Source organism: Dichotomopilus funicola (genome assembly GCF_033296635.1).
Source record: "Dichotomopilus funicola strain CBS 141.50 unplaced genomic scaffold C8A04scaffold_3, whole genome shotgun sequence".
Taxonomy (NCBI): domain Eukaryota; kingdom Fungi; phylum Ascomycota; class Sordariomycetes; order Sordariales; family Chaetomiaceae; genus Dichotomopilus; species Dichotomopilus funicola.
Genome location: NW_026944024.1, coordinates 993,871 through 1,014,161, shown reverse-complemented (window position 1 = coordinate 1,014,161; position 20,291 = coordinate 993,871). Strand labels below are relative to the sequence as shown.

The window sequence follows — 20,291 nt, the reverse complement described above, 5'->3', positions numbered from 1 at the left end:
TCAATATCTCGTGATCGTGCGTGTTTTTCTAATTCCTCAACACACCCGCCATCTGTGACCTCAAAAGCCCACCTGCGGCAGTCACTGCTTTAAAAGCCCCGCCAACCCATCCCCTCGACATCTTTCGTTCTTCATCCACTCGTTGATCCCCGATTGCCCAATTCGCTCGTTCCTCCCCAACAACTAAACATGAAGGGTAAGTGTAATATGTGCACTGCTTGCACTGCTCCCCCCCTGTTTTGCACTGGGGCAGTAGGCTGACACAAGTTTACACTATGCAGCTTTAATTCTTGTCGGCGGCTTCGGCACACGCCTTCGCCCTCTTGTACGTTCGTCAATGGCTTCCGACCCCAAGTTGCGCAACATCCCACCTCGCCCCTATTAGCGCCGCTGTCCCTTGCGAATGCGAACGAGAACACAACAATGGGCTATATGGCTAATCTAAGCACCACAGACCCTCACCCTCCCCAAGCCCCTAGTCGAGTTTGGCAACAAGCGCATGATCCTTCACCAGATTGAGGCACTCGCTGCTGCCGGTGTTACGGACATCGTGCTGGCTGTGAACTACCGACCTGAGATCATGGAGAAATACCTTGCCGAGGTTGGTTCCAATCCACACCCTGGGATGCTAGTTTGGCGCGAGCGAGATTGCCGACGTCTTATAAACACTAACACGCCTACCCCCTGACGAACAGTACGAGAAGCAGTTTGGTATCAACATCACGATCTCCATCGAGAGCGAACCCCTGGGCACCGCTGGCCCTTTGAAGCTTGCGGAGGCCGTATTAAGCAAGGATGACACACCGTTCTTCGTCCTCAACTCGGATATTACCTGCGAATACCCCTTCAAGGACCTCGCCGCTTTCCACAAATCGCACGGTGACGAAGGCACCATTGTTGTCACGAAGGTTGAGGAGCCGTCAAAGTACGGTGTCATCGTGCACAAACCCAGTCACCCATCCCGCATTGACCGGTTCGTCGAGAAGCCAGTCGAGTTCGTCGGCAATCGCATCAATGCCGGTATCTACATCTTCAACACCTCGGTCCTGAACCGCATTGAACTGCGTCCGACCTCGATTGAGCAGGAGACCTTCCCGTCCATGGCTGCCGATGGCCAGCTCCACTCTTTCGACCTCGAGGGCTTTTGGATGGATGTTGGCCAGCCCAAGGATTTCCTAACTGGCACCTGCCTCTACCTCTCTTCCCTCGCGAAGAAGGGCTCCAAGCTGCTCGTACCATCCTCGGAACCGTACGTGCACGGCGGCAACGTCATGGTCGACCCCACCGCCAAGATTGGCCAGAACTGCAGGATAGGGCCGAACGTGACCATCGGCCCCGGCGTCGTGGTTGGGGATGGCGTTCGGCTGCAGCGTTGTGTACTGATGGCCGGATCCAAGGTCAAGGACCATGCTTGGGTCAAGAGCACCATTGTTGGCTGGAACAGCACTGTGGGCAGGTGGGCACGTCTCGAGAACGTGACGGTCTTGGGCGACGATGTTACCATCGGCGACGAGATTTACGTTAACGGCGGCAGCGTCTTGCCACACAAGACTATCAAGGCCAATGTCGACGTCCCTGCCATTATCATGTAAACCGGGCTGGCGTCATTTTTAAGATATCCGGTGTCGGCTTTCTCTCCCAAGGGCGCTGCCTTTTTTTTGACTTTCTTCATAATCCGAGATAACTTACGCCTTTTAAATCACCTTTTGAAAACGCTACTTAATACCGACTCGAAGACGGCGCGGCACTTCAAAACAAACAACTCCCCTCTCCCCCCCACCGAGACAGAGAAAAGAGAAAAATCCATCTTTTTTGCTATTTGCGAGCCAAGTTCTCCAACACAGCGCCGCATCCGCCCGCCCTACGATCGATCTATAAGCATCCTTTTTGATTTCCTGCTTTTTCTCACCTGTTTCCATCATATCACCTTCGAAGCTTCAGAACCATACCGTGGCCAGACTAGGGAAAGGAATACCGATCAAACTGGTGTTCAGAAAGGCAGGCATGGGTGGGTATATCTATACGCATTGTTGGGGTGCATTAAAGGTAGAGCGGGTCATGGGTTATGGGTCAACATTCACGCTACTATGCCATGAGCATGGCCATCATCACGACCATCATTGGGAAGAGGCGAGGTCGGCGACGAAATGTTAGTATGTATGGGCAAAGTGGGAATGCGATGATTTTCTGGGCGGTATTCCGGATTTTTCTCCATCTGCCCTCTTTTCTTGCTCTATGTTCGTCGGTTTAGGCATTTTGTTGGCTGGCGTCGAGTCCGATGGCACGACCATGGAATACCTATGTCTCTCTGGGGCCTTGGTGCGAATGCAAACGTCATTGATGGAACCACGTGCCTCTATTTCCTTCTCGCGTGACTTACGTGACTGTCACATCAAGGGCGGAACACGCGTTATCGTGAAGTAACCGCCCAACCGGGCCATCGTAAGCGAGTTTCGAGAGGAACAGGGGACTGGCAAGTAATAAGTGTGGCAGTGTTTGGGCATGCTCGAGTCAGGAGCACACCCACCTTATGAACCCCCCCCTCCCCTTGGGGAAACTTGGGGAGCTGATCAAGTTTTCGTCGGGGTCTTGAGGTTATGGCTATGCATGTGAGCCACAGAAGCAGCATACTTATGGGTTCAATGCATGGGTTGTTGTTTTTCTCTTTCATGTTGTTTCTCGTGATCATTGAGCAGCAATTTCCTGGCTGAGCTTCTATTGTAAAAAGGAAGGGAAGGCATCATTAATTCGGTAACATTCACGAGGGATTTAGATGATGCACAAAGCTTAACCATATTCTTGGCTATGACATGTTTGTGGTATGTTAGGACACACTGAATACTCACCTCAACAGACCTTGGGGTGAATCTTTCTTCACACCCCTTTGCGAACCTCCGAACCGCGCCAAGGAATTTACGGCCCCTAGGGGAAGCCGACAAGCTCACTCAAGCCCGAAGGGAAGAGCAAGGTGATGGTGAAGTTACGTGAGTGTATACGGGTACGTATTGATACGCACTGACATGTGGCCGGTTTATGATTGACGAGTGCTGGAGGTGTAAACCTCTTGGTAATTACATAGGGAAAAACATATCCTGTATTACCTATGTATCTTCATGCATTCCTAGGCTGAGCTTCAAGGTAGCCTGCCTCTGATGGGCCTTGGGAGATTGCGTGCCGAGGTCACTGATGTCACACTGAACGTACAAACGAAACACAGGGGTCCACACAAGCTGCACCCGATATACCAAAGAAGTGCGGGCAGACTGAGTTCATACCACACTATGAATCTCGAGAAGTGGGATACGGCGTCTTGGGAACCTAGGATTGGAGGGAGGAGGGGGTTCACAGCCGTGTAGTTGAGCTAATTTGTCTGCTCTATTCTACCTATCTTCGTGCTCTTGGGCCGTTTGTCGCATCTCGACCGAGTACAATCAACCCGTGCTACAGGTCGGGGCCGGCTTCGCACTACTAACCGTTTGTGTGTTCCTTCGTGATGCACAACTTGTAGGTCGAACGAAGGCAAAGTTGGAACTGTGCATTGAAGGATTTGGCCAGTGTCTAGTGCTCCGCTCCCATAGATGGAGAGTCTCTATACCACCGAATCCGTGAAAAAAGGCCTCCTCTGTACCACATGGGCTCAACCGCCCACCTAAGATACCACTAGATGGTTGCAGTTGCGGGACACAAAATGGATATTCGAGAAGAAATAAACTGGGCCTCCTAACGCCGCCATGCGTACCGACGTTCAGCCTCCACGAATTGAGGCACTATACAAAAAGGAAGACAACACTACGCAGTAAGTAAAACGGCAAGAAGGATGACGACTTTAAGATGATCGTCAACAAATCTTTCTATATTGATCCGTGGAGATGTGGACTTGCCTGTGGATCCCCAAAGACTCATGTGAATACGTAGACACCCCCCTTTGCCCCCCTCTCCTCACCCATTGCCCTCAACTCATCGGTGACCAGCTTTACTACAGTAGATAAAAATCAGAAACAGAAAAGCCATCATAGGGTGGCGGGCTACAGGGTTGTGGTTTCTCCCTAAGTCGAAAGTTGTTTGCACGAATTCGGGGCGTTGTAAGTCAGTTCAACCTGGTTGTTAGGGATAATCATTCTCGGCATGTCATGCTTGTTAACCTACGTAAACTATGTTAACCAATTCCCCCTTTTAACCTCTGACGGTGTTGGTGTTCAACAGCAAATTGATATCTAGATTGGTGGCGAAAGAGTGTTCGCACCGATAAGGACACTGCATTCTGTAAGCACTGAATTCTTCTAGGTGTCGTTGCAGATTCATTAGTCTACAGATGACGTAGAGTAACAGCCATACAAATTAAAGAGGATTGGAAACTCCCTTGTGATAGGGGTGGAGCAAGGGTCGCTGAAGTTTCGCCCCCGGGTTAAGCCGACAGTTGAAGAGGCAAACGATAAGGAAAACCTAGAGACTTGGAGAATCTTAAGGAACTGATCAATATTCGCCATTATTTATACCTACATGAGTAGTTGAGGACGTTGAAGGTAGGTAGCCAGGTTTGATAGCTTACAAACATGGGCGTTGACAGTCAGACAGTCAAATAGAACACTAATATGTAGAGTAGATTCCCATTATCGTATTAAATCTCAGTCAGGAATGAACTAAACGGCAGCTGCACTGCCCCGCTAGTTCATCCAAATATGCCCGTTGTGTTGTTGGCCTTGACTGAAGAAGTATCGTACCGGCCAATGAACCCCAATAACGCCAGATAATCGTTAAGTTCCCAAGACATCCATTCCAAGCCTCAAATCGCTGAATGCCCTCCCCCCCCCCCACCATGGATCATGCAAAACGCCGCTCAAGACAAAACCACTCGCTTGCCGTCATCAAAAAGCACACATATACTCAGGCATCTTGCCTAATCCTCATGCATCCAACCCCTACTCATCTCAACAGCCTTTTCCCACCTCTTGAACATTTTCTCGGCAATCTCCTTGTCCATCTGGGGCTCGAAGACGGTCCGACCAACTTGGTTGACCTCGTTGAGCTCATCCAGTTTCCGCCACACGCCGGTAGCAAGACCAGCGGCAATGGCGGCTCCTAGAGCAGTGGTCTCCCGCATACCGGGGCGGTTGACCGGGATACCAGTGATGTCTGCCTGGGTTTGCATGGTGAGATCCGAGGCGGACAAGCCACCATCGACGGCGAGAGATTCGAGTTTCTGTCCTGAGTCCTTCTCCATAGCTTGGAGGATGGCGCGAGTTTGGAAGCAGGTGGCTTCGAGGGTGGCGCGAGCAATGTGGCCCTTGTTAGTGTGTTGGGTGACGCCGACTGCACAGGGAATTAGTCGTGTTCCAAAGTAAAAAAAACGCATCAAAATTCAACTCACAGAGTGTGCCCTTGGCGTCGTCAATCCAGTAAGGAGCAAAGAGACCGCTGAAAGCCGTGACGAACACAACACCACCGCTGTCAGAAACTGTTTCAGCGAGCGTGGAAACTTCGCTAGAATCCTTGATGAAGCCAAGGTTATTCTGGAGGAACTTGACTCCCGAGCCAGCGACGGCGATGCTGCCCTCTAGGGCGTACACCGGTTTCTGGCCGCGGCCAAAGTCGTAAGCCACCGTCGAGAGAAGGCCGTGCTTGGAGATGACGGGTTCCTCCCCAACGTTGTATAAGAGGAAACATCCAGTTCCATACGTGTTCTTAGCCTGACCGGGTTTGAAGCCGCATTGGCCGACCAGGGCGCTAGACTGGTCACCCAAACATCCGGTAATGGGCACATCAGCCAACGGCCCGTTAGCGAGCTTGCCGAAAGCCTCCGAGTCCGACGACGGGACAATCTTGGGTAGCTGCACTTTGAACTTGTCGATGCCAAAGAACCCCAAAAGTTTGTCGTCGTATTGCAGGTCGTGTAGGTTCACAAACATAGTCCTACTGGCGTTGGTGCTGTCGGTGACGTGAACGGGCTTCTCGGCTTTAGCACCGCCGTTGAGCTGGTAGATAAGCCACGAATCGACCGTGCCGAACGCGAGGCGGTTCTCCTGGTACGCTTGCTTGACCGACTCGACGTTCTCGAGGAGCCACATAAGTTTGACGCTACTGGGGTAGGTAGAGAGGGGAAGTCCACAAAGATCCGTAATGCTCTCAGCTCCGTCGCGCCCCTTGAGCTCGCGCACAATCGAGTTTGTCCGAGTATCGGGCCATACAATGGCATTGTAGAGTGGCTCGCCGGTTTTGCTGTCCCACACAACTGTGGTTTCGCGCTGGTTGGTGAGGCCAATGCAACGAACATCTGATTTAGAGTGACCCTTTTCGACAAACTGCTTCATCGCCCCCTCGATACATTTCTCGACGGAGTCAACAAGCTCATGGGGATCGTGCTCGTGCCATCTATAATTCGTCGTTGTTAGCACCATTTTACGTGTTCTGACCCTGTCGGGGAAGGGGCGATAATGCGGGGCCCGTTGGAGCGGCAAACATACCCTGACTTGGGGTACAGGTTCTTGAACTCTATTTGATGGCTCGCCACGGGTTCACCATCGCCGTTGAAGATGAGGAAGCGAGACGAAGTGGTGCCCTGGTCAATGCTGCCAACATACCACTGCTCCTTCTGCGAGTCTTCTGTCACGAGTATCCCTTGTGGGAGGCGGGTCTCCTCTAGGAGGGTGGGTGTGCCGTCGGGGAGTGTCCGAGGCGTGTCCACGGCGGGCTTCATTAGAAGGCTCTCGAGGTTTAGGGTAGGGGGCCCGTTAAATGGCGTGTCATCGAAACGAGTTGGGTTACGTTCTGGCACATGTACCATGGTGTGTGTATCAGTTGTAGGTGTGACTTGGACAGGTTGTTGTCCCTGGATTGGTGTCTTCGGCGTGCGATTGAAAAGGGAAGTACAGTGTTGGAAAAACCGGCGGAGTGTTCTTGGTTGGGTTTGAACTTGGGTCTGGATTCTGGCTGGTTTCGATTGCGGACGGCGTAGCATTGATAAAGGGGGCCGGCGTGGGGCGTGGAGCAGGTCGAATCTGGGGATGCTGGGGGGGAGGATGACAGAGGAGGGGGGTACGTCATCCAAGGCGTGGCCCTAGCTATTTGTCGAGAGGAGGTGCGATCCGTCGCAGTTGCTCCAAGAGCGACTCCGCTGTGATGCGTGTTGTGGCGTGGCCCGTTTCCACGGATTGAAATTTCCGGCTTCGACTGCTCGAGGAACCAGTAGCCGCCAAATCGGTCGCGCGCACATTGGGGGCAGCGGTCTCCTTAAAAAGCGTGGGCAGGTGGTTGTTTGGTGCGGTGCTTTACCTGCGCAGCCTGCCTCCGGGCTTAATTTTCTGCGCTGGCTGAGAAGGCGGCGCACCACGGCTGCTTCTTCCTTCCAGGGCAGCTTGAGCCTCGGCCCTAACCATTGGTGGGTTTTCTTTGCGGGGGGCGGCTGTCTTACAGGCAATTGGCCATCGTTACGGGAAGTGAAAGCCACGGGACCCCACCTCTATCTAACCCCGCAGCCAACCCCGCCAACTACTCCGCACCCAAGTCTCGAATTCGTTGACAATCGAGCAATCGAAAAATTGGATACCCTCTTGCTATGGATCGTCGATCACCGGACCGTTTCACGCCACGACAGGAAAGAGAGCTCCGGCGTTGGAATCTCTACATAGTGTAGTAGGTTGACGTCTTACCTCCAACCCTCATTGTGAAGCCCCTAAGTTGTTTCCCCTCAACCCCCCGCCATTCCTCGGTTGCTTGTGGATGTGATTGCCCCGAGACTGTACTACGAGAAGGTTACGTGATAGAGCACGTTCAACTTTCAACTGCCTAGACTCTGCCGATCTTGGGATTGCACCGCCCTCAAACACACATTTAGATGGTCACCAGACCAGAGGAAACTGCAAACAACACTCCTTCCTGACAAACCTCCGGTGCAGAGAAGGCTGTCTAGAACGTTGTATTGTCCAGGTTGACCCACGACAGCGGGGTTCTGGCATCGGCAAAGAGCCGCCCGAGCGGGCTGCACTCAGGGGTAAACCCCTGAGGCGAATGCCAAAAACGGAATGAGTCAGGTCGCAGCTGGTAGTTGCCCCGATTTCTCTCGACCTCGGCCCTGCAGCGCGTTGAATGGTCTCATATCCGCGATTCAGGAGTGGCGGTCTAGATGATTGTTGCAATTCTAGATGCTCTGTCTGATCTGGAGTTGATACGGGCAAGGTTACAGAAACAAACAGACTGACTCCTATGCAAAGAATTGTCAAATAGCAAAAGGGCCGCCGGGAATACGGTAGAAAACAAGCCCTCTCGGAAACATGTCGGAGAAACACATGTGGACGAAGGGTACTACTACGTGAGCTTTCAGATCGAGGACCGCGGTGAGGATCGAACGGGACTCCAAGGGGTGGATTAGAACAACACGACAATAAACACGCACGACAAGCGAAAAGGCGAGCGCGACGGTCAACGGGGAACTGACTCGTCTTCGAGCGAATATCGGAAGAGGACGACCCTCCTAAAAGGAACACCGACGAAGAGAGGAGAAAAGGGCGCCGCTGGGAATTGGAATTGGAGAGCAAAAGAGTTTGTTGGGTGTTGATCAAGACTGTAGAGTTTGACGAAAAACAGGCAAGAAAAAAATTATCAGATGCAAAAATTGCAAAAAAAGAGGCAATCGCTTGCCGGGAATTGAGCCCGACGTGGGGGTCGAACCCACAACCTTGAGATTGGTCTGAATGACCGCGTGATAAGAGTCTCACGCTCTACCGATTGAGCTAGCCGGGCAGGCTAGGTGATTTGTTGAACGGTCCATGCTCGATTTTTGACTTATTACAGGAAAATCTCGCAGGCACCATGGATTTTTTAAGTCTGTGTGGTGTGTGTGGATTCAGGTTCAAGACTGTGTGGGGTGGGGCTTTTTCGGCTGGACCCTCCCGTCGGTACCCCGCCGTCTCGGTACGTCTCTCCACCCTTGATCAAGACGGGAACTAGTTACGGCTCAAGGAGGGCACTTTGGGGGGAATTGAAGCGTCTTTATCAATCATAAATCCTTCATCAAGCTGACGTGAACTCATGAAATACTGGGAGTATTTGTCGAAGATCGCGGCTGGGACCTTTCCAACCGCTTGTTGCTAAACATTTTTCAGATGCCCAGTTGTTCATCTAAGTGGAGTATAGCATCATGTGTAAATGGCACCAGGTTTACAAATTGCGAAAAAGACACCTAAAAGACATTGGGAGCCCACTGTTCATATTGATTTCTTTGTTCAACTATTACGTTGTATCTGCCTTACCACCCTTCCCGTTATTCAACTGATAAATCACGCTGCCCGTCTCATCGTCTATCGTGCGGTCAAGAAGTTATATATTGTACTGTCAAGTGAACTTTGACATTATTTACAATCGGATTATTCGATTATGTAGCCCGGGCATGGCCTTAAGGGCCTACGGCATAATAATTGCGGTGGTACCGGCCCTAGGTAGTGTTGATCGTCATATGATCAACGAGCCATCAGAACGGGCTACCTAGGTATGCAAGTGGATGCTCCTGTCCCCGTCGTTTTAGCACAGGAGGAAATTTGAACATTATCACAACTATCTGCCCCATCATATCGTTGTTTGAGAGTCATCATGTTCCCCGTGTCCGCTGGTCTCGATGACCTTGGCGTACCGTTCGACGACCTCTTATGACAGTGAATTTCTACCGGCCACCATACTCATAGCCGTTGACATGGTTGACGCCGCCGTGCTTCTCCTTGCCAACCCTTGGGATCCATTAGACCCCACCCCGTCGACACCACGGCTCAGGGTTGGGCTGCCATTCCCACTGCGACTCGGTAGCGCGTTCCCCGTGCGACGCTCTTCCTCGCAGTTAAAGCAGGGGCCGGGCTTGTCGTGGATGTCGTATAAATGGCGGAATAAAGGGTACAGCTGGTCAGCATCTGGCCGCCGCGTCTGGACCGGATCCATCATACGGCGGATGTGGGGGAGGACGGCAAGGACGCCTTTAACAGACGCTCCAAGCGCTGGATCTGGGGGTAAAGTAGTAGCAGGAGGTGGCCTCGGTGTCGAGTTAGGGGTCGCAGCAGGTCTAGACGGGGTCAAGGTGAGGGAAGAGGAAGCCGAGGTATCGGTGACGGGGCCACGGGCGAGGAGAGTGAGGATGTCGAGATAGGCGTCGAGATTCCGCAAGACGTCGCAGTATTTGAACTCTGTATTGGTGCCAGTGCCGGAGGAGGAGATGGATCGGGCATCGGCACTGTCCAGGGTGTTGATGGAGAGTTGCTCTTCGGCAAACTCAGTGGGGTGACCCAGTAGCACGGTGGCCATCTCAAGAAAGACACAGCCTAGGGAGAAGATATCAGAGTGGTGGTCCCGAGGCGCTTCATATATAGCCTCTGGTCCGGCATATTTCAGGGTTTTAGGGGTAGGCCCTTCTGACGCTTTGCCTGTTTCAAAATGCCTCGAGAGACCGAAGTCGGTGAGTACAGGCAAGCCGAACTCATCAATGACAATATTATCAGGTTTGATGTCTTTATGGCGGATCTGGATGCTTTGCCGGTGAAGGTACGCGACGGCCTGGGAGAGACAGCCAAAATACGTGTACAAGTGTTGCCGCTCCCAGACGTCCTCGGGAGCCTGGCAAACTTCTTCCATAAACACGCGAAGGTTGCATTGGGCTGGTGGGTACATGGCGATTCCGAGAATATGCTTCTTGATCCGCTGGTTCACACGGAAGGCCACCATATTGTGTGGTCTTTGCCGTGGCCGAGGCGCCCGTTGCCTGATCTCCCGGGGTTGGATGCAGCAATCCTCAAAAGAGGCCACATATGCGACGATATGCGGGTGCCGGAGTTCGGACATGGTTTTGACTTCCTTCAACGCATCGCTGCGAGCTTTGCTGTCGGGCCCCGGAGGCCGGGAGCTTTCCTTGCAGACGATAACCTTGAGGGCAAGGGCCCGGCGGTATGCGGAGGTCTCTGGCGCGGTGACCTTGTACACAATGGTGGAGCCCGAGTCACCGAGTTCCTTGATTTGGACAAAAGGGTCCGGCGGCGTTAGATACGCTTTGCCGCCATGGTTGAAGACTTTGTGCTTCTTAGCGTTGAGCCCAGCCGCGTCGACTGCAGTCAGCCACTCCGGGGATGTCTCCCGGTCTGCGTCGTCCCACACAAAGTGTTGGTCATCGTGGGTACTGAGAAAGTCATGGAGTGGGATAGGGGCCGACTGAGATGACTGGCTCTCGCTTGACTCGAACGACGTCGAGACAGTTGAGGGCATGTTAGGAGGCCGTGAGAGGTGTATTTATTGGCGGTAGGGCGAGGACGGAGCGTGTACGAGGTTGGCCAAGGACCTAATTGAGCGAGCGGTGGGAAAAGACAACGGAGTTGGCGGGGTGGAGCGCATGCGGCTCACAAGCACACCGGGAGGGTTATCGACATTTGAGTCCAGCTGCCGGGATTTTGACAACGGGGAGAAAACTCGCCAACAAAAAATGGTCAAGACTCCAGAGGTGCCTGAGAAGGACGCCAGGAAGCTGTGAGGGTTGGCCCTTCCTGAACTGCAGCAGTGCGCCCCGCTGGAGTGGGCCCTTGTACGGTGGTCTTTAACAGTAACTGTCGGGATAGGTACGCCAGGTAGCTTGAAGATTTTCGATTATATTATCCATTCTGTTGTCAGTCATATTCCTTTTATTACAGTGTATCAGTTCATCAATCACGTTGAGGATCATACACCCGGTCTTACACTAGTTGAGGTAGTCAATTTATATGTTATCGGTAGTACAATATGTTTGTGTCAAGGTCGGATACGTTGTGCCTCTTCACCTGGTAGAAAAGTTTTACTGCCCAGGGACTGTAAATCCCAGGCGTTTGCAGTCATTCGCAGTTAAATGCCACCGTAGGTAGCCTTCCATGTTTGGTTTCACTACCGACCTCTCGGATTGACATACGGTAGATTGGTCAGGGGGGGCATGTGCAGACACGACAGTACAAAGAATGCACAGGCTGGCCGCTAGAGGCCTGACGGTCAAGCCCCGGCTGTGTCACCATCCCCGATAGGCCCGGACGTTGATGTGCGGCACAGCGCTGCGGAGTGGTGGACTGGGGGCGGCCGGCAGTCAACCCGCCTACAGCCCGAATGGGCGATCCAGATTGGGGCTGCATGGCGATGTGGGATATCATGTGCGGCTTCGTGAGGCGCAAGGGAGATTAGCCCCGGAGATGGAATGGAACTTAAAGCCGAATGTTCTTGTCGTTTCGTCAATTGTTTCTTGCCCTCGGTCGAAATTCTCCTGTTCAGGCACCGCTGCCTCTTCACTCACTCAGATCTTAACTTGTTGTGGCGGGACCCTGCAGCGTATCATGTGCCCTAACCCTGACCTGACGACACCTTTCCACAACAAAGGACTTGCCTCGCATGATAGGAAAGCGCGACCAAGAAGTGACCTGTTTTTCGTCACCAAAAATAATCGAACCATTTTCTCCTATGCTGACCAGGGGTGCGTGTGACTCAGGGCTACAATCATATGCTCACATTGTGAACATGGATTGAGTCAAAGGGACTGTCGCGTGAGAGCGCCAGTAACTTTCTCTGGCTGGAATTTGTCACTTTCATTCAAGAAATCCACCATTTGCAAGTACTAATCTTTCAGCGCACCCCGTGTTTCCCGATGCGTACACCTTCAGTATTTTCCCCCTATGGATTACGGTGTCAAGCCTGGTGATAGGGCTAGCAGGCACAGTTTCCTAGGGGATGTGTCTATTGAATATTATGAGAATTGCAATATGTACAGTACCAAAGAATGTGAGTGGCCTCCCATCACACCACGGCGTTACCGTCTCCCTACATTTATCTTCCCACAATTGTAACCTCATAGGTCTGTCGGACCGTTCCTACGGAGACTAGGATCACCAAATAAGAAACTCAACAAAAGCTCAACTTACAGGATATCGAGCAACGAACCCGCTCAGAGCCCGCCCAACGCTACAATACAACTCGTTAGTTGTCAAATCACAAAGGGGGAAATGAAGGGAATACTCACCAGCAGAATAACACAAATACCACGTCAAACTTGCCCCGCCATCCAACCAACCCGGGTCAAACCCAGCCCTTCCCACAGCCTGCTGTTTGTTGGGATGTTCACCCCTTGCACCAGCAGCAGCGCCACCGCCAGAAAAGAAGGTATACGCCCCTTTGGGATCAATCGTCGCATAATTCCCCCACAACACGCCCTTCCACCCACCCTGGATGGCATCCACTCGCCCTTGACTAAAGTAGGTATCCCACTCCTCGCGCACAAAGTCCGGTGTGCGGATGAAAGGTGTGTGCGGCAGCAGGGGAAGCATGTGGATGCCCTGAATGAACTCGATGTTGGTGCCAAAGTAGGTGGTGTGGTCGATCTTGTTTTCGAACAGGATGCCGGCCGCCTTGTTCCCGATAAATTCGTGCGGCTGGACCGTGTTGGCGCTGGTGTAGAGGTAGTAGGAGCGCAGGGAACGGCCTTGGACAGCGAGCATCAGGTTGCCTCTACAAAGGACAGAAGCATTAGTTTGGTGTTTGAGATAAAAGGTATGGGTATCAACCCAGGACAAAAGGAGTCCACTTATTCAACTTACCGAGCCTCCAGGTTCGCATCACCCACGACGGATCCCCACATCTTCAGCGCATATGCATGCATCGTATCCTCCGAGCTCGACTCCTGGTCCTTGCCATCAAGCGTGTCGAACAGCCCATGAGCCCAGCTGTGGCCGTGGAACCAGTCGAAAGATCGCCACAGAGGGAAATAGGAGTCCTGCGTGCTAGGATTGGCAATATCACGCACGAGCAGATTAACATACGCCTTATTGGCGTCGATCCATGACGGGTCCAGGTGCCCGATGGCGGCGGCCGTGTAGATGAAGTAGCCCCAGTGGAAGTGGTGGTCGTTGTACAGCGTATTGCCGAAGTCAGCCCCTGTGTCACCTGTCGAGTACGTCGCAGACGACACTATGCCGCCCCATGCGCCTGTGTTTGTTAGACGCCGAATTCAGGAGACCAGCGGCATGATGTAAGAGGGGAGAAGGGACGCGGGGGTCAACACTCACTTTCGTACACCAACGGATATTGTTGTGTGTTCTGCGCAAACCGCGAGAATGCCTTCTTTAGCTGATCCAGCCCGGCCTGGGCCAGCCCCTGATCATCCAGCATCTCCTTGGTAGCCACGATGAGACTAGCAAATTTGGCCAATGCCTGCCATCGTACACACAACTCGTCAGCTCTCATCCAAGCCAAGGTTTTCCGACCTCTGTTATCACACTCCTTACCTTCCCACTGAAGTACATCGAATTCTGATCCGTTTGATCCAGAATATTCTGCGATACCTCCTGCTGCGCAACCGTATGGATGAACTGTTTGGTAGCGTCCGAAAGGGTGCTGAGACTGCCAGTCTGCGGTGTCCACGGCAGGAACCCAATGTTCGTCGGCAGATTTGACTCAACCAGGGTCCAGCTGTCCGCCATGACCGCGGCTGCTATACCTTTGGTCGTGGTCTGCAGCTTTACGCTGGTCACCTTCCCCTTGGTGGCGCCGTCAAACGAGTCCTGGTGGTGCGGCAACGCAAACATCGCTAGTGCAGTGTCGCTGAGACCGGCTTTCTGGAAGGCGAGAGTGTATGACCCCGATGCACCGGATACTGAACCAGACAGCTGGACCCCGGTTGGGTATGCGCCGCAAGCCTTGTCAAATACCGCCTCACCACCACCGGGATCCTTAGTCACCTGGATGGTACCGGAGAACGGGCCCTTGGCCTGGGCCAACGTGTTGTCGACCACCTCGAGATCTAGGGGATTCCCTTTGCTGTGGTAGGCATATACGAGCCAGGTCGCCCCGTCCTCTAAAACGAGCTTGTACTTGGTGATGCCCTGCTTGGGGTCCGTCGTCGCGCGAGTGACGGTCCTGTAGTAGACGCCCGTCTGGAGCACCGGAACCGCGCCATCGTACAAGGCCGTGATGAAGCCGGAGCCCTGGACTAGAGGGAACCTCACTGCAGGAGTGCCACCGGTGTTGGGGAGCAGGTTAACTTGCGCGGAAAAGTCCGTCAGGGCGTCGGTGTTCAGGACAGTGCCGCTTCCAAGCTCTTTCGCCGAGAGGATCACGGATTGGATCCCAATGGGGTTGATAAAGTACGACACGGCCCCCGTGCCAGGGCTGGCTTGGCCGTAGACCCGCTGCTGGGCATCGATGTGGGAGACGGCGAGGCCCCAGCTCTTTGCGGCTCCCTGGCCCCGAGCCCAGGCGACTGAGTACGGGTGCAGGTAAGCTGGAGTAGTCTGGTTCCCGAGGTGGAAGTTGTTGTAGAATTTGTTGGTCCCGATGGGACCGTTCTTGTTGGTAATGCCTTGTCGGGGCACAGGGTGGTCGTCCTTCCTGGCGAAATTTGCAAGTGGCGCATCCGTGGAAATGGGATCGGCAAAGATGTCTGAACTCGCCGTCGGCACGCTTGATGAGGACCCCATGCTGAAGCTGATGCCCACCGAGATGGGCAATGAGATGGATATGATCACAGTCGGCTCGGGGATCAGGTCTGTTAAGAGCGGACAAGCGGTGACGTGCCCAAGGGTCTCAAGCTCAGAAGGGATGAAGCCGGGAGCCGGAGTGGTTCTGCTGGGAAGGATCTGAACGGTGCCGTCTGGGCCAACGCTCGTGATAACTTTGGCCGGAGTTTTGGCAACGGCTTGAACTGTTTTTGCCGGGAGATGCGCGGATAGGGTTGTCGAAGAAGGGTAACGGTTGATATTATTGCGGTCCTCTTCTGATACCGGAAGAGACGTGACAACCTGCAACGCGGTTAACAACGCGGCCGCTAACCGCCATATCCGCCCCATCGTGAGTTAGCGATGCATGCAGCATCTGGGAATACGCCTGGGAACCCATCTTCACTTGAACCCGGGACTACCGGCTCATCATATAATGTTGACGACCCTTGAGTTTCTGGCCCGATAAAAGCGTCTTGTCTTGGCCAGTGCGGCTAGCCCTATGTTTGTTTCGGCCATGATCAACCTAAACGCGGTCTCTGCAGGTAGGGGATCGTCGTTGTGGCTGACTGGAGTTCTGCACAGGTGGGGCTAAATATTGGTCTGGATTCGGGCATGGGCCGTCTGATTTCATTCAATCCAACAGAGGAACATTTCTCACCTTGATATTGTTTCAGGAAGAGAAACCGGAAGAGGCGCTCGGGATTGAGGATAAAAGGAATACGAGGGGAAACTTGGTTATATACGAACCGGGAATAAGAGAGAGGTACCTATGTACAAGGAAAACAAAGGGGGTTCGGAACGAGGCGAGGAGAAGCTCAATGGGACCGTTGATAAGGGCTGAAGTGTGGTAGGTGTTGAGTATCAAGTTGACGAGGTGGTGTCCCAAGGGGCGGGAGGCATCTTAATAAATATTTCAAAGCTGTAAAGAGCTTTATTCCATGTTTCCATACCTAAAGTCAGGTCCTGCTTCTGACCTGGAAGTTGGTTGCTTCGAAGTGGATCCACAGGTCTTAAGCACTACACCTCTTTGCCAGTCAAAAGGATGGTACACTGGTCCCCAGGTCAACTTCAGAACCATGTGAGGCAAGCACCTCCCCCACCATCCTTGTCTAGTGACATGCTATGGTGCCATTTTAAGATGCGCGAGATCGAAGATCATCCTTCTCGAACCGGCTTTTCGCATGAGAAGGCGATGCAACGCAGCCATGGGAATTTCCAATGGACAAAAGGCCGGTTGAGAAAGTGCCATAAAGACGGCCTGTATGAGGAGAACCGCCTCGAGCAAACAAGTCATCATGCTCCGTAGCGGGCAAATTTCTTCATGAATTTTTGTTGGATTGGGCTGGGCATTGTATTGCTGGTAGAAAGGCGATATAGTCCCTTCGTGTCGGCCTCCTCGGCGCAACAAAAGAGGACGTTCACTGTGTAAGAGCACGATTTCTGACAGCCAACCAAACGGACGTAGAGAGCACGGTGTACGTCAGAGATGCAAGCTCCGCAGGCCAATAACTTGTCATGCTAGGCCACTAGCTCCAGGGCAAACAGGATAGAGCGATATCCCCGCAAGGTGTGAGACAAGGTGTGTACTAATGCGTGCGTGCGCAGTTGGAGAAAATGTGAGCATTCCGATTTAGAGCCCCAGGGCGTCATATTTGCCCGTCACTGGAATCTGTCTTGTGATGGGCTCGACATGCCGCTTTTTCTCAAGCCCCGTCAACCTGACCGGTCGAGGTGGCGGCGGGCATCCTTCTCGATAAGGGTTTTGGGGCCCCATACTTTCGCTGCCTCCGTCTCGGGCTTCCGTTTCCGCTCTACGATATGATCCCATCCTCTCTAACCCCGTCCGTCGCTCCTGGCTAGCGTTCCACCTTGTCTTGTTTCCCAGTCCCATGTTCCTCACCGGGTCCGAATTCCCCCCCAAACCGGTCCTTTTCTCCAGCGCAGTTTTTGTCTCCAGCCCCGTCTTTCGCTGCCAGCCGACTGCTTTCCCAGACTCACTTCTTCTCTCTAGACCACTCTCGCGCTCCAATCCTGTTTTTCGCTCGGGTACGCTCAGCCCCTCTAGCCCGGTCTTCTTCTCAAATTTCGGTCGACTTTCTGGGGCTGCTTTGCTGTTCAGGCCCATATTCCTTTCCAGACCGGTTGACCGCTCAAGGCCCGTTCTCTTTTCCACCCCGTTTCCAGGGACCGTTTTCCCCACTTGAATGTTTTCCTCAATCTCTTCTACCCGCAGCGCAGCCCTCTCTAGCCCCGTTTTCTTCCTGATGGGCAGGGCTGAGCCAGGGGTCGTGTCCCGGCTGCGCTTCCTCGCCCGTCCTTCCTCACGAGACGCTGTCTTCACCGAAGACTTCTCCAATCCTGTCTTCTTTTGCTCCCCAGCTTGCCGGCCGTGTTGACTGCGGAATCGCCCTTCTTCCTCCTTCCTGCACCGTCTCACTACTCGCTCATCCAAGACCCAGGGACTGGACAACACCTCCAACTTGAGCTGCGCCGTTTTCTCCCAGAACACTATCTCTTGATCGGTGGAGTGAAGGTGAACGATCTTTTCGGCGTAAACTTGCTTATTATTGCGAAACGTGCGGACAGACCCTTTAATATCCAGCACGTGGCCGACGTCGATCGGCCGGTCGATGACTACGGAACGGTTCTGTCCTGCAGCTGGCGTTTGCTTTGTTGTCGCCGTCGTGGCATCCACCGTAATTCCAGGCGTTGCTTGGGGGTCGACCTTGACGACACATTCGATGGTTGCCCCGCTGCCGTCATCAATCATGTAAAAGCGAGCCCATTCGCGCTCATCAACCGACACCACGACACCGGAAACGCGCACCCATTTGATCGGGTGATTGAGATAAAAGTAGACATCCTGGCCTGGAGGGACACGCGCGAGTTAGCAACAGACAGTAGCCTCTTGTGGTGGAGGATCCCTGGTTTCCTTTCTCTCTTCTTCCGTTTTGGGGACATACCTTCGAAGCCCGTATGGCCCCTTAGTGTCAAGACATCACAGGCCTGGAAATGACACCAGCGGTTGATGGTGGGCGACAGGTGGAAGCAGTATTGTGGGTAGATGTCGCAAATGGTCGCGTCGGTCATGGTACCTTGCGTTGCAGCGGGTGCGCTAGCATGTAGCCTCGAAAACTAGTAGATCGCAAAACAATGAGGCAAGTCATGTCTGTGGTGGGCTTCCGGTCGGGCGTGCCGGGCGCGTTGGCTGCCTGGCACATGAGCTTGCCATTTGAAGTCTGGGAAGCTTGAAGTAACACCGTGGACTCCCCGCCTAGCTCAGGCGCGAGCAAGATCAGATAAAATGGCCCGTGCGTGTTGGCCAGGTGACGCACCACAATGGCTCAGTGTGTGGGGTCATTCATGGTCTTCACGTTACCTACACAGCCAAGGCAGCGCACGCATCCATCCATCAAGAAAACAACTTAGTTGAAACATATCTAGCTCACCAGATTGGTTACGACCCGGGCGATGATCCGTCGAATCGGCCCGAGGAAGCATGAGACCAACCTCGAGCGTCTAGAGAAGCAAAATGGCAAGTCCAAGGTCAATGAACGCATGTGATTGAGGTGTGGTGAATTTCCAGTTCAATTTCCGAGCAACAACGCCGATACCAAGCTGTTAAGCTATGCGCCATGACCATCCTACCAGATCCCCTACCTAATCAAGCCAATACCCCAGGTTCCCATTGCCCTCAGTCTCGTGCCGTCTCTCTACTTTCGCTTCTTCTTCATACCCGCCTGTATCGCCTGAAACTGCTCCTCCGAAATATCCGGCTCCTCTAGCACCCTCTTTTTTCCCTTCCCAGCCGCCTTGCCCTTTGCCTTGGGCACAGCACCGTACTTCTCGGCTAGCATATCCAGCGCGCTGGCCCTGGATGCCTGGTTCCGTTGGATCAACGCGGCCAGGCCAGCTTCCGCGTCCTTCTTACTCTGCTTCTTCTTCCCGTCCCCGCGCAGCTTCTCGTAGACACCCAGCTCCTTGGCCAGCTCATCTGCTTCTTGTGCTTCCTTGCGAGCCGCCTTTACCCGGGACTGCCGCGTCTTCTTAGTCTCCTTGACGTACGCATTGAAACGCTCGACCTCCTCAGCCTCGATTGCGGCATCAATCAACGCGCGGAAGCGCTCGTCATCTTCCAGCACGTTACTCAGCATGACACTCTCGTACACGCCATCCATGTCACCCTCAAACTCCTCGTACGCGGCCAACACATCGTCCTTTTCCTCCTCTGACCCCTTGTACTCCGCCGCAAACTTCTGGATCGCCTCCTCCGAAATGGCATCCCGGAACTGCTCTCTGTAGAAATCGCTCCAGCTGAAACCATCGGCATCGACAACCGCTTCCGAGGTCGAGCCAGTTTCGTCGTAGCGTTTGCGCCGCGCTGGGTCAGAAAGTACGGCGTACGCAAAGGCGACTTGTTGGAACTTCTCTTTGGCCTCGTCTTTCTTATCGGCGGCGGCCTTGTCTGGGTGAGTTTTGAGAGCTGTTTTGCGATACGCCGATTTGACCTCGCCTGCGCTGGCGCTGCGTTCGAGCCCTAGGACCTCGTACGGGTCGATTGTGGGCGGCCCTCCGTCCATGAGATCGTCGTTGTCTTCGTGGTCTGACATTCTGGTTGTGTTTTGTCTGCTTGTGGTAAGTGGGTGGGAAGGCTGGAAGCTGGCCCTCGAATCGTTTATTGAGAGACGCGTCGCGTTGCCTGCCGCGACAGGGCAGTGCGTATTACAGTGTGGTGCCTAGAAATTGGTCGATATTTACACTGTACCAAGCATTCTGCAGCTTTCCACAAATCACTCGGGGGTTGTCCGTTCTTCTCCCAACTCA

General features: G+C 53.4%; 4 protein-coding genes and 1 non-coding gene across 5 annotated transcripts; 1 reads left to right on the top strand and 4 right to left on the bottom strand.

Moving 5' to 3' along the window:
* Positions 1–189: 189 nt before the first annotated feature.
* On the top strand, positions 190–1,592 carry C8A04DRAFT_24806 (nucleotide-diphospho-sugar transferase; the record flags this gene model as incomplete). The annotated part of the gene is made up of 4 exons (XM_062779311.1): positions 190–196; positions 282–325; positions 455–601; positions 696–1,592. 4 exons carry the CDS (start codon positions 190–192, stop codon positions 1,590–1,592), a joined length of 1,095 nt encoding a protein of 364 aa, XP_062640919.1.
* Positions 1,593–4,897: 3,305 nt separating this feature from the next.
* Positions 4,898–6,781, bottom strand: C8A04DRAFT_34246 (glycerol kinase; the record flags this gene model as incomplete). The annotated part of the gene is made up of 3 exons (XM_062782764.1): positions 4,898–5,310; positions 5,369–6,369; positions 6,462–6,781. The coding sequence occupies 3 exons, from the start codon at positions 6,779–6,781 to the stop codon at positions 4,898–4,900; spliced, it is 1,734 nt and encodes a 577-aa protein (XP_062640918.1).
* Positions 6,782–8,643: 1,862 nt separating this feature from the next.
* C8A04DRAFT_t13 lies at positions 8,644–8,736 on the bottom strand. The gene has a single exon. It is a non-coding gene; the product is annotated as a tRNA-Lys (tRNA).
* A 900-nt stretch (positions 8,737–9,636) lies between these two features.
* C8A04DRAFT_34245 (kinase-like domain-containing protein) lies at positions 9,637–11,232 on the bottom strand (the record flags this gene model as incomplete). The annotated part of the gene is made up of 2 exons (XM_062782763.1): positions 9,637–9,983; positions 10,098–11,232. 2 exons carry the CDS (start codon positions 11,230–11,232, stop codon positions 9,637–9,639), a joined length of 1,482 nt encoding a protein of 493 aa, XP_062640917.1.
* Positions 11,233–12,887: 1,655 nt separating this feature from the next.
* C8A04DRAFT_9099 (glycosyl hydrolase family 81-domain-containing protein) lies at positions 12,888–20,077 on the bottom strand (the record flags this gene model as incomplete). The annotated part of the gene is made up of 7 exons (XM_062785353.1): positions 12,888–13,479; positions 13,569–13,956; positions 14,037–14,181; positions 14,256–15,793; positions 17,562–18,335; positions 18,431–18,582; positions 19,185–20,077. The coding sequence occupies 7 exons, from the start codon at positions 20,075–20,077 to the stop codon at positions 12,888–12,890; spliced, it is 4,482 nt and encodes a 1,493-aa protein (XP_062640916.1).
* Positions 20,078–20,291: the final 214 nt, after the last annotated feature.